General features: G+C 43.3%; 1 protein-coding gene across 1 annotated transcript in view; it reads right to left on the bottom strand.

Annotated features, from left to right (window-relative positions):
* Nucleotides 1-6,835: 6,835 nt before the first annotated feature.
* Nucleotides 6,836-13,501, bottom strand: part of tbck (TBC1 domain containing kinase) — an 86,333-nt gene continuing 79,667 nt past the window's right edge. Inside the window, exons 25-26 of the mRNA XM_061923011.2 lie at nt 8,832-8,991; nt 6,836-7,730 (exon numbers count right to left, since the gene is read on the bottom strand). Coding sequence (XP_061778995.1) covers nt 7,620-7,730; nt 8,832-8,991 — 271 coding nt within the window. The 3' untranslated portion in view covers nt 6,836-7,619. The remainder of the gene's footprint in view (nt 7,731-8,831; nt 8,992-13,501) is intronic.

The raw sequence follows: 13,501 nt of genomic DNA on the forward strand, positions 1-13,501 counted from the left end.
GTAGGCTTAATGATGCACTTACATTATTATATCAACTATCAGAGACAGAAACTCTTCATTTAACATAATGTTAAATTTTTCAATCAACACAGAAAAAGGTAAAGTGAAATAACAGACAGACAGGGCTTTGCTGTCCGTAACACACACACACACACACACACACACACACACACACACACACACACACACACACACACACACACACACACACATACGCACACACACACACCGCGAAATGAGCTAATGTTACGCTAAAAGCGAATTAGCCTTCACCTCAAGCCAGGACTGCGAGCGAGCTGAGCTGCCTTTTATATTTCTAGGTCAACGGGCTCATAGTGATGTTACTAGTAGTTAACTGGGCATACTTGCCAACCTTGAGACCTGCGATTTCGGGAGGTGGGGGGTGGGCGGGCGTGGTCGGGGTGGGGCGGGGGCGTGGTTGGGGTCGTGGCTGAGAGGGGAGGAGTATATTTACAGCTAGAATTCACCAAGTCAAGTATTTCATATATATATATATATACAGTATAAATATATATATATATATATATATAAATATATATATATATACATATATATATACTGTATGTATATATATATATATATATATAATAAATACCAAGTCAAGTATTTCATATATATATATATATACAGTATATATATATATATATATATATATATATATATATACATACATATACATATATATACTGTATGTATATATATATATATATATATATATAAATAAATAATGATAAATATATATATATATATATATATATATATATATACATATATGTATGTGTGGGAAAAAAAATCACCAGACTACTTCATCTCTACAGGCCTGTTTCATGAGGGGTTCCCTCAATCATCAGGAGATTTTTCCTGATGATTGAGGGAACCCCTCATGAAACAGGCCTGTAGAGATGAAGTAGTCTGGTGATTTTTTTTCCCACACATACATATATTGCGCTCTACTACGGTATCGAGCACTATTTTTTGGATAACCTTATTAAGACATATATATATACATATATATATATAATAAAATAAATATATATATATATATAGCTAGAATTCACTGAAAGTGAAGTATTTTCTTATATATATATATATATATATATATATATATATATATTAGAGATGCGCGGATAGGCAATTATTTCATCCGCAACCGCATCAGAAAGTCGTCAACCATCCGCAATCCACCCGATCTAACATTTGATCAGAACCGCATCCGCCCGCATCCGCCCGTTGTTATATATCTAATATAGACGATGCAAGGCATTAGTGAGGTTATAAAGCTTTTGCCTGTTAAAGAAAGGAGACTGATCCAATGCAGCACAGACATTCGCGTGTCACGATGTCACGACCCAGACGCACACCAGTGCGCAATCATATGGGAGCCGCGCTGAGCGCACCTCCAAGCGCGTCTCGCTGCAGGCGACGGCCGGGTATATGGGCCCGACGCTCCAGCGCCATCCATTTTCAGGGCTAGTTGATTCGGCAGGTGGGTTGTTACACACTCCTTAGCGGGTTCCAACTTCCATGGCCACCGTCCTAGCTGCTGTCTATATCAACCAGGGTGAGCCCCACCCCTTTCGTGAGCGCACTGCGCGCGGAGTGACCCCTGTTACGCGCCCCCGGCAACAGGGGTGGCGGGCAGGTAAGCTGCGCGGGCGGAGCGCGCGGAGTGACCCCTGTTACGAGCCCCCGGCCACGGGGGTGGCGGGCAGGTAAGCTGCTTACCTGCTGCGCGTGACGCCGGCCGCGGAGAAGGCGGACGAGGCGGGGTGTCGGTGCGGTGGGCGCGTTGGTGACCCTGGACGTGCGTCGGGCCCTTCTCGTGGATCGCCTCAGCTACGGCTCCCGGTGGGGCCCTCTCGGGGGAAGGGGCCTCAGTCCCGGACCCCGGCGAGGCGTCACTTCTCCGCTCCGTAAAAGTGTCCATCTCTTTTTCTTTTTTTTCTTCTGTTGTGGCATATGCTGCAGGTGCCTGCTCGTTTTTCGTATGTGGGTAACAACATTTAACTATGTATATATATTTCCCAATTGGTTTAACTGCCACCCGCCTGAATCTATTTAAAATCTAATTTTTTTTTAACCACCCGACCCGACCCGACCCGCGGATAAAATCTAATTTTTTTAAATTTCATCCGCCCGATCCGCGGATAATCCGCGGATTCCGCGGTTGTGCCCGCAAACCGCGCATCTCTAATATATATATATATATATGTATAAGAAATACTTATATATATATATATATATATATATACTTCAATCTATGTATCTATCAAGAGGGACAGAGACAGCGCACAGTGCATGTGGATCACATGTTACCATGGCGAGAAAAAATGGAGAGACTGCCAGTTATCTAGTCTCCACCAGTTGCAGAAAATGTGCCATCAGTACAACTGGACAGTGCTGTTTCAGTTCCATCATCAGGACCATCAGTGAGTCAGACACAAACTAGTCTCATCATTGAACCAGATTCAAGGGCTGCTGAGTTGCCATCATCAGAACCCAGATCACCCACAACAAAAACCCCACCAGTGATCCGCAGGTACCCAGAAAGGTTTCGAGTACCACCAAAAAAACTGAATCTCTGAAGACAGTATAAAAATCTGTGTTAAAGATGTACAAATACTGTTTGTATAATAAGCATGTTATTGTTTACAAATGAGGGCTAAGAGTTCAAAAAAAAAGAATGTGGCTTAAGTACAGTTTTTTAATTGAGCTGCTGCATTTTTTGGTTGGGTTGTTTATTTCTTTTGAGTAACTTCTACAATTCTAAAAGGGGCGGAATGTAATGGAGTGATCTATGTTTGTCTGTTGCCATCTCCTGGTGAATGTTGGCTATAGCGTACTGGGGTTACTTTTTGGTTACGTGGTGTTGCGCACCTGACGTCAAGTGTGTGAGTCTGTTCTGAAGTCTACAGTAAAGAGACGTACTTCATCACCTCGCCTGGTTATTGCCTCCAACTCAATATATTACAACAACATCCCTCCAGGTACGCATGGAGCTGGAGGGGGCGTGGCCTCCAGGTCCGCCTGAATTTCGGGAGATTTTCGGGAGAAAATTTGTCCCGGGAGGTTTTCGGGAGAGGCGCTGAATTTCGGGAGTCTCCCGGAAAATCCGGGAGGGTTGGCAAGTATGTGACTGGGAGGTTGTTTATTATCATTTGGGGAGAGTCCGCTGCCTGATGCTTACCTGCTAAACACCTTTCTGCTCATCCCGACGCCGGAGCATTGACTCCATGCGCTCTGAATACGCACTGCTGATTGGCTGTTACCGCTCTGTGTGTAACCAATCAGATGGTTGTGTGGGCGGGACAATGCTGGGTGCTGTGTAGAGGACTGACAGAGACAAGCAGAACATCGGAGCAGCTTGTTAAGACTTTAGCTTAGGCAGTAGAGATGCGCGGTTTGCGGGCACAACCGCGAAGTCCGCGGATTATCCGCGGATCGGGCGGATGAAATTAAAAAAAATTAGATTTTATCCGCGGGTCGGGTCGGGTCGGGTCGGGTGGTTGAAATAAAAAAAAATTAGATTTTAAATAGATTCAGGCGGGTGGCAGTTAAACCAATTGGGAAATATATATACATAGTTAAATGTTGTTACCCACATACGAAAAACGAGCAGGCACCTGCAGCATATGCCACAACAGAAGAAAAAAAAAAAAAGAGATGGACACTTTTACGGAGCGGAGAAGGGACGCCTCGCCGGGGTCCGGGACCGAGGCCCCTTCCCCCGAGAGGGCCCCACCGGGAGCCGTAGCTGAGGCGATCCGCGAGAAGGGCCCGACGCACGTCCAGGGTCACCACCGCGCCGACACCCCGCCTCGTCCGCCTTCGCCGCGGCCGGCGTCACGCGCAGCAGATAAGCAGCTTACCTGCCCGCCACCCCCGTGGCCGGGGGCTCGTAACAGGGGTCACTCCGCGCGCTCCGCCCGCGCAGCTTACCTGCCCGCCACCCCTGTTGCCGGGGGCGCGTAACAGGGGTCACTCCGCGCGCAGTGCGCTCACGAAAGGGGTGGGGCTCACCCTGGTTGATATAGACAGCAGGACGGTGGCCATGGAAGTTGGAACCCGCTAAGGAGTGTGTAACAACCCACCTGCCGAATCAACTAGCCCTAAAAATGGATGGCGCTGGAGCGTCGGGCCCATACCCGGCCGTCGCCGGCAGCGAGACGCGCTTGGAGGTGCGCTCAGCGCGGCTTCCATATGATTGCGCACTGGTGTGCGTCTGGGTCGTGACAGCGTGGCACGCGAATGTCTGTACTGCATTGGATCAGTCTCCTTTCTTTAACAGGCAAAAGCTTTATAACCTCACTAATGCCTTGCATCGTCTATATTAGATATATAACAACGGGCGGGTGCGGTTCTGATCAAATGTTACATCGGGTGGATGGCGGATGGTTGACGACTTTCTGATGCGGTTGCGGATGAAATAATTGCCTATCCGCGCATCTCTATTAGGCAGCTACTTAATATGTTTGTGTGGAAACTCGTTCGGTACACCTCCGAACCGAACTGAAACCCCCGTACCGAAACGGTTCAATACAAATACACGTACCGTTACACCCCTATTTAGCACTGATGATCCTACTATTACAAACAGCTCCTTGATGAGTTTCCCCCGGAAGTAGGTCAAGTAGACATGTTTGTTTTGTCTCATATTATTTTGGAGAGCATTTTCTGTGGTGCATACATTCGTATCTGCGTTTAGAGAACCCAGCTGGAGCTGGGACTTGGTGTCTTTAATCTCCTTTCTAATGAGCTGAATTGTCTTCATAAAGAAGTGCATAAAGTCATCAACCAAGTGGTTGGAGCTACTGGGAGAAGACCCATGTTGGGCTAGTGAGGCTACTGTGTTAAACAAATATTTAAGATCATTTTATTGAGATGGAAGGGATTCCATCCATCCATTTTCTACCGCTTTTTCCCTTTGGGGTCGCGGGGGGCGCTGGAGCCTATCTCAGCTACAATCGGGCGGAAGGCGGGGTACACCCTGGACAAGTCGCCACCTCATCGCAGGGCCAACACAGATAGACAGACAACATTCACACTCACATTCACACACTAGGGCCAATTTAGTGTTGCCAATCAACTTATCCCCAGGTGCATGTCTTTGGAGGTGGGAGGGGCCTATCCCCAGGTGCATGTCTTTGGAGGTGGGAGGGGCCTATCCCCAGGTGCATGTCTTTGGAGGTGGGAGGAAGCCGGAGTACCCGGAGGGAACCCACGCAGTCACGGGGAGATTTATACCACATGAAACAAATGTGATTTACACTACAGTAGAAGGTTTATACCACATGAAACAAACATAGTTTACACTACAGTAGAAGGTTTATACCACATGAAACAAATGTAGTTTACACTACAGTAGAAGGTTTATGTGTGTATATATATATATATATATATATATATATATATATATATATATATATATATATATATATATATATATATATATATATATACATATATATATATAATATATTTATATTTTTCTTTATTAACAATCTAAAACAACAACAATGACTAGCTGAACTGTCCTGTCATGTTTGATGCCATCACAAACGATCAGAAATCAAAAAAATCAACCAAGCCAAGTAAGTTTTTGTTCCATGTTTATAGTCTTTTTGGTTTCATAGTTTGTTCTCCGCCATTGTGCGTGCTTTTCGTTTGTACTTTTTTGCTATAGTCTTTTGGTTTCATAGTTTATTCTCCACCTCTGTGCGCGCTTTTTGTTTGATCCTTTTTTTTGTATTTATAGTTAATAAATAAATCATGTACCTTCATTCCCGTCTCGCCCGTGCCAACTTTCCGTTGCATCCCGGAAAAGCAAACACCCAGGACCAAGTCTTGACACTAATGACTAAAAGAGCACACACTTGGCGCGATGATGTCATGTTATCGATGGAAAAATGCATTTTTAGACAATATGATTTGCCTGAGCGGCTAGGAGACCCCGAGAGTAACAAGCGCTTGCCTTGTTGCCTTTCCATTAAGAACAATAAATTAGTTTTTAGTATAAGTTTGCTGGTTTCAAGAAATGTAATGCCGAGCGCATATCATTATGTCAAGATAATGGCACTAGCATTTACTTCATTTAAGAATATTTTTCAACATATTGATAGAAAAGGTCTCATTTGTTTTTTCAATCAAGAAAAGTGCACTTGTTATTAGTGAGAATATACTTATTTTAAGGTATGTTTGGGTTCATTGAGGTTAGCTAATTTTACTTGTTTTGGAAAGTCTTGACAAGCCAAATGTTCTTGTTCTATTGGCAGATAATTTTGCTTAGTTCAAGTAAAATACCCCTCATTTTTGTATTTTTTTCCCCTTGTTTTTGAACACTGACTTTTTGCAGTGTTGTTATTGGGTGTTTAAATGCTTTTTGTCTCAAGCAGACACCAGATAATTAGGACAGGTTTGGCAGGCACTGCACTTGCATTTTGGTTGCAAGTGCAGTCACGGGGAGATTTATACCACATGAAACAAATGTGATTTACACTACAGTAGAAGGTTTATACCACATGAAACAAACATAGTTTACACTACAGTAGAAGGTTTATACCACATGAAACAAACATAGTTTACACTACAGTAGAAGGTTTATACCACATGAAACAAATGTAGTTTACACTACAGTAGAAGGTTTATACCACATGAAACAAATGTAGTTTACACTACAGTAGAAGGTTTATGTGTGTATATATATATATATATATATATATATATATATATATATATATATATATATAATATATTTATATTTTTCTTTATTAACAATCTAAAACAACAACAATGACTAAACTGTCCTGTCCTGTTTGATGCCATCACAAACGATCAGAAATAAAAAAAAATCCTTAACTTTAACAGCCATATTAGATTCTTCTCAATCTTATATCAAATAAACATAACAAGGAGGCGATTCATCAACTTTTTCTTTATCAACAAACTAAAACAAATACGACATGCTGAACTGTACTGTCCTGCTTGGTGCCCTTACAAACGATCAGAAATCACAAAAATGCTTAACTTTAACAACAACATTAGATTATTCTCTTTCTTATATCAAACTAACATAACAAGGAGGTGATCCATCAATGTTGTCCTTATAAACAAGTTAAAATTGGATTAATAATTACTTTTAGCGATGGCAAGAGCGTGTTTATAAATTATTACAAAAAAAAATCATCAAATTAATTTTAATTCCGTATGGGGAGGGCAAGCCATTATACTTTGTATATGAGGACATTTCAGGGGAAACAGTGATACATGACACCATTTCTTCTACTGGATAAAGACACAAAAAGGGCAAAGAAGAAGCAAAAGACACTCGCACTTTCAGTGGTTTTGGAGATCTTCCATGACGGTGCTTGAAACTCTTATAAGCCTGATTTACTACAGCTTTTTGTATATTAAAACTTTTTCACTTGTTATCAACTGGGCACACAATCTTAGTAGATCACCTGCAACATACCCACTATTGGTGCACACAAATTTAGTTCAGAGTCTACCTTATTGGACTTTAGATGTTCCCATGTTTTGGGGGCGCATTCAATCATTAATGATGCACGTCTTTCCCCCCCCAATAGCTTCAACAGCTTGGGTCAGATCTGAGGGGAAGGAACGGTCAGAAGTCCGGTGGGCTTCAGCTTGTTGATCCCTCCATCCAGAATGCAAACCAGTGGGAAGTTCACCTTGACGAGGTGTGTGGCAAACTATGAGGAAACAGGAAAGTATAACATGTGAAAAAAGTTCAAGCCAGGCAACAACCAAGTTGTGCAACTTGGATTACCAAAAACACATTAAATGCCGGGGGTGAGGAGTAATCATAACATGCTAGGTACTGTACATGCAAAAACAATACAAACAACCTTTAGGGTAGTTTCACACCAGTAGTTCACTGCAAAAAGTGAAATCTAAGTAAGATTGAATATCTCAAATAAGGGTGATATTTGCTTATTTTCTGTCTGATAAGATACTTCTTCTCACTAAGCAGATTTTATGTTAGAGTCATACCTGCCAACTTTTGAAATCAGAAAAACCTAGTAGCCAGGGTCCAGGGGCCGCAGGCCCCGGTAGGTCCAGGACAAAGTCCTTGTGGGGGGTTCAGCCTTCGCCCCCCGACGCAAAATGATTATTAGCATTCAGACAGGTTAAAATGTTGCTAAAACCATCACTTTTCTATCAGTCACAGTGACTTTTCAAAACAAAAATATTACAGCAAAAATCATATGGGTTGATTGACATGTTTATTCTGTAAGCTAACTTCAATAGTTTGAAATTATTTTGACAGTTAATGCCAGTTATCCTGTCAACCTTTCACAAGACTTCAATTTGTTAATATTGATTTTCTTCGAGTATTCTATTTTTATTTATGAAACTCTCTAATCTGTTATTGAACAGTTTTTCAATGATTTTAGAAAATTGTGGAAGTAAGGAAACAGGTCTATAGTTTGTAAATTGATGTTTGTCGCCAGTCTTGCAAATTGGTGCAACTTTAGCTATTTTCATTTTGTTTGGAAATGTACCTGTTTGAAATGATAGGTTACTAATATACATTAATGGTCCTGAGATCTCTTCAATAAATAATGTAAATAATTCAATGTATATACTCTGATGATTAACTTGTGTGATGACTGTATTATGATGATAGTATATATTTGTACCATGAATTGATGTCAGTGGACCCCGACTTAACCAAGTTGAAAAACTTATTGGGGTGTTACCATTTAGTGGTCAATTGTAGGGAATATGTACTGTACTGTGCAATCTACTAATAAAAGCTTCAATCGATCAATCAATCAATCAATCCTTACCACAGCAGCTTTCTTCGCGGCGTGACCGATGACGACGACGACCCGCCCGCCGTAGTTCTGGAGGATCCCCGCTGCTGGACACTGCAGCACCTCATCGTTGGCTCCGAACGTTGTGCCGAAGGGAACGTTGATGCTGCCGGACATGTGGCCTCTGCTGAAGCTGGTGGCCATGTGGTTAAGGAGTGCAGTAACCTGACTCTCGCCAGATCCTTGTGATTCGCTGAGCTCCACACAAGGATCTGGGACTTCTCAATAGCAGATGTATTTCAGTAAAAAAAAAATCATTGTACGTGATTGGATAAACCATTCGTCCGTTATCTTGAGTGACGTGCTACATCAACCACTCGCGTCGAAATCAACCCGTGACGCTGATGAGAGCCACGCTGGGAAATCCAAAACAGAATAACCGACAGAGCAAAAAGTTAGAGAACTTTTACTGAAACAACGCAGCAATGTCAGTAGACGATCGATGTGGCAAAACAGTTGCAATAGCAGAATCAATGTCAGCTTTGACGACTTCGTGTTTGTTCGGATCATTTGATTTCAGATAAACTGCAGCATCGCGTGGACATCGGGGGCGGTACCTCTGGATTGGCAGACCGGGGTGGTGGTTCCTCTCTTTAAGAAGGGGAACCGGAGGGTGTGTTCCAACTATCGTGGAATCACACTCCTCAGCCTTCCCGGTAAGGTCTATTCAGGTGTACTGGAGAGGAGGCTACGCCGGATAGTCGAACCTCGGATTCAGGAGGAACAGTGTGGTTTTCGTCCTGGTCGTGGAACTGTGGACCAGCTCTATACTCTCGGCAGGGTCCTTGAGGGTGCATGGGAGTTTGCCCAACCAGTCTACATGTGTTTTGTGGACTTGGAGAAGGCATTCGACCGTGTCCCTCGGGAAGTCCTGTGGGGAGTGCTCAGAGAGTATGGGGTATCGAACTGTCTGATTGTGGCAGTCCGCTCCCTGTATGATCAGTGTCAGAGCTTGGTCCGCATTGCCGGCAGTAAGTCGGACACGTTTCCAGTGAGGGTTGGACTCCGCCAAGGCTGCCCTTTGTCACCGATTCTGTTCATAACTTTTATGGACAGAATTTCTAGGCGCAGTCAAGGCGTTGAGGGGATCCGGTTTGGTGGCTGCAGGATTAGGTCTCTGCTTTTTGCAGATGATGTGGTCCTGATGGCTTCATCTGGCCAGGATCTTCAGCTCTCACTGGATCGGTTCGCAGCCGAGTGTGAAGCGACTGGGATGAGAATCAGCACCTCCATGTCCGAGTCCATGGTTCTCGCCCGGAAAAGGGTGGAGTGCCATCTCCGGGTTGGGGAGGAGATCTTGCCCCAAGTGGAGGAGTTCAAGTACCTCGGAGTCTTGTTCACGAGTGAGGGAAGAGTGGATCGTGAGATCGACAGGCGGATCGGTGCGGCGTCTTCAGTAATGCGGACGCTGTATCGATCCGTTGTGGTGAAGAAGGAGCTGAGCCGGAAGGCAAAGCTCTCAATTTACCGGTCGATCTACGTTCCCATCCTCACCTATGGTCATGAGCTTTGGGTTATGACCGAAAGGACAAGATCACGGGTACAAGCGGCCGAAATGAGTTTCCTCCGCCGGGTGGCGGGGTTCTCCCTTAGAGATAGGGTGAGAAGCTCTGCCATCCGGGGGGAGCTCAAAGTAAAGCCGCTGCTCCTCCACATGGAGAGGAGCCAGATGAGGTGGTTCGGGCATCTGGTCAGGATGCCACCCGAACGCCTCCCTAGGGAGGTGTTTAGGGCACGTCCGACCTGTAGGAGGCCGCGGGGAAGACCCAGGACACGTTGGGAAGACTATGTCTCCCGGCTGGCCTGGGAACGCCTCGGGGTCCCACAGGAAGAGCTGGACGAAGTGGCTGGGGAGAGGGAAGTCTGGGCTTCCCTGCTTAGGCTGCTGCCCCCGCGACCCGACCTCGGATAAGCGGAAGAAGATGGATGGATGGATGGACTAAAGAAGGCTTCGGTGAATGCGCATATGAAACTGGTGGGGTTCGGTACCTCCAATAAGGTTAAGAACCACTGGACTAGACATATAAGATTTCATGGGATTTAGCGATTAGGAGTGACAGATTGTTTGGTAAACGTATAGCATGTTCTATATGTTATAGTTATTTGAATGACTCTTACCATACTATGTTACGTTAACATACCAGTTGGTTATTTATGCCTCATATAACGTACACTTATTCAGCCTGTTGTTCACTATTCTTTATTTATTTTAAATTGCCTTTCAAATGTCTATTCTTGCTGTTGGCTTTTATCAAATAAATCCCCACAAAAAATGTGACTTATGTTTTTTTCCTTCTTTAATATGCATTTTCGACAGGTGCGACTTATACTCCGGTGCGACTTATACTCCGAAAAATACGGTATCTATGTATTGTCGGAGGCAGATATTTACATATATCCGAATTTAAGTGTTACTTCTTTTATTTCATAGTCACATTTGAAAACAGCTCGTGTTTTCCCATTTGTTCTCTTTCTGTTTCTCTGCAAGTAAACTGTGCGTGTTAACCTTGATCTTTGGAATGTGACTAGAGAGATAATGTGCATGTGTTTTGACTAGAGAGAGGGGAGAGGGGAGAGGGTTTTGGGTCGGGAAGACAGACCATCTTAGCGGGGCGATCCGAATGTTCTATGCTGTCTCTGTGAATGTATATCTGCAAAGCTTTGCAAATATATTACAAAATACCTATTCTGTCTCTGGTGGTTTTTCAACTCAGCTTTAAGTGTCGTAAAGAGCTTGGGAGCGACTTGTGACTTGAATTCCCTGGGAGGAACAACTGGTCCAAAACGCAACACTATCTATCTATCTATCTATCTATCCTAGCCTGGGTTGATGACACGATGTCTACTGGGTTTATGCAGATAAACACAAATGTCACCAACCCATCCACAAAAAAAAGCGTTCATATCTTTTTATAGACCCTTGTAATTTTGAAAGTTCGACAAGGCATAAAATGGGCTGTGAGTAGTTAACAAAGTCTGGGTATGAAAGAGTATTTCTTCATCGTATCACAGCCGGTGCAATGTTATTTTCCGCTGAATAGTTCGGAGGTATTATGTGTAGCGCTATGGTGAACGATGATGCCAGCCTTACAATATGACTTCTGGCAATGCACTGTGGGATACTTTACACATACATCAACCTAAAGTTTGCGGATGACTACCGTATTTCTCGGACTATAAGTCGCAGTTTTTTTTCCATAGTTTGGCCGGGCTCCAGTGCGATTTATATATGTTTTTGTCCTTCTTTATTATGCATTTTCGGCAGGTGCAACTTATACTCCGGTGCGACTTATACTCCGAAAAATACGGTACATAGAAACTACATAGTCCTGATATGATATATATATATATTTTTTAAACGTGATTAGAAAAGATTTTAAAAAATGGATTTGTGGTTTCCATAAGACATACTTGCCAACCTTGAGACCTCTGATTTCGGGAGGTGGGGGGGTGGGGGGCGTGGTCGGGGGTGGGACGGGGGCGTGGTTGAGGGCGCGGGCGTGGTTAAGAGGGGAGGAGTATATTGACAGCTAGAACATATACATACATATATATATATATATATATACATATATAGGCAACCCCCCCGTACCAAAAAGCCCTTGATGAAAGCGGATACAATTTCACCCTCACCTATGAACCCACGCCAGGAAACCAGCCAAAAAAGAACAGAAAACGAAACGACATCATCTGGTACAACCCCCCATACAGCAAAAACGTCTCAACTAACATTGGACACAAATTACTCAATCTGATTGACAAACACTTTCCCAAAGACAACACCCTAAGAAAAGTATTCAACAAGAACAACATTAAATTGAGCTACAGCTGTATGAACAATATACGACAAATTATCTCAAACCACAACAAAACAATTGCAAATGAGCCGTCGGCCCCCGGACAGAGCGACTCCAAAACCAACAAAGGCTGCAACTGTCGAAAGAAACCTGATTGCCCTCTCAACGGGGGGTGCTTACAAACATCAGTTGTCTACCAATCTAAGGTAATACGCAAGGACATTAACACATCCGACACATATGTAGGATTAACCGAGGGAGAGTTCAAAACCAGATGGAACAATCACAAGGCTTCTTTCAGGAACCAAAACCTGCGGAATACCACAGAACTCAGCAAACACATTTGGGACCTCAAAGACAATAATGTTGAATATTCAATAACATGGCAAATTCTTGCATCCAGCACACCTTACAATAGTGGTAATAAAAGATGCAACCTATGCTTGAAAGAGAAACTGTTTATTATTTACCGTCCAGACCTGTCATCCCTCAACAAACGCAGCGAAATTGTAACAGCATGCCGCCACAGACGGAAACACCTCCTAGGTAACACATGAGCCAATCACCACGCCCCTACGCCAGCCTGTACCCACCCACTCTGTGCCCTATATAAACCATGGTATGTGAATGCTCCCATTAAAATCTCCTGATGATTGAGGGAACCCCCCCTCATGAAACAGGCCTGTAGAGATGAAATAGTCTTGTGATTTTTTTTCCCACACATACATATATATATATATATATATATATATATATATATATATATATATATATATATATATACACATACATATATATATATATGCATATATATATATATATCTACATCCTGAAAATATGCAAACA

The sequence above is a fragment of the Nerophis lumbriciformis genome, linkage group LG27 (genome assembly GCF_033978685.3).
Source record: "Nerophis lumbriciformis linkage group LG27, RoL_Nlum_v2.1, whole genome shotgun sequence".
Classification (NCBI taxonomy): domain Eukaryota; kingdom Metazoa; phylum Chordata; class Actinopteri; order Syngnathiformes; family Syngnathidae; genus Nerophis; species Nerophis lumbriciformis.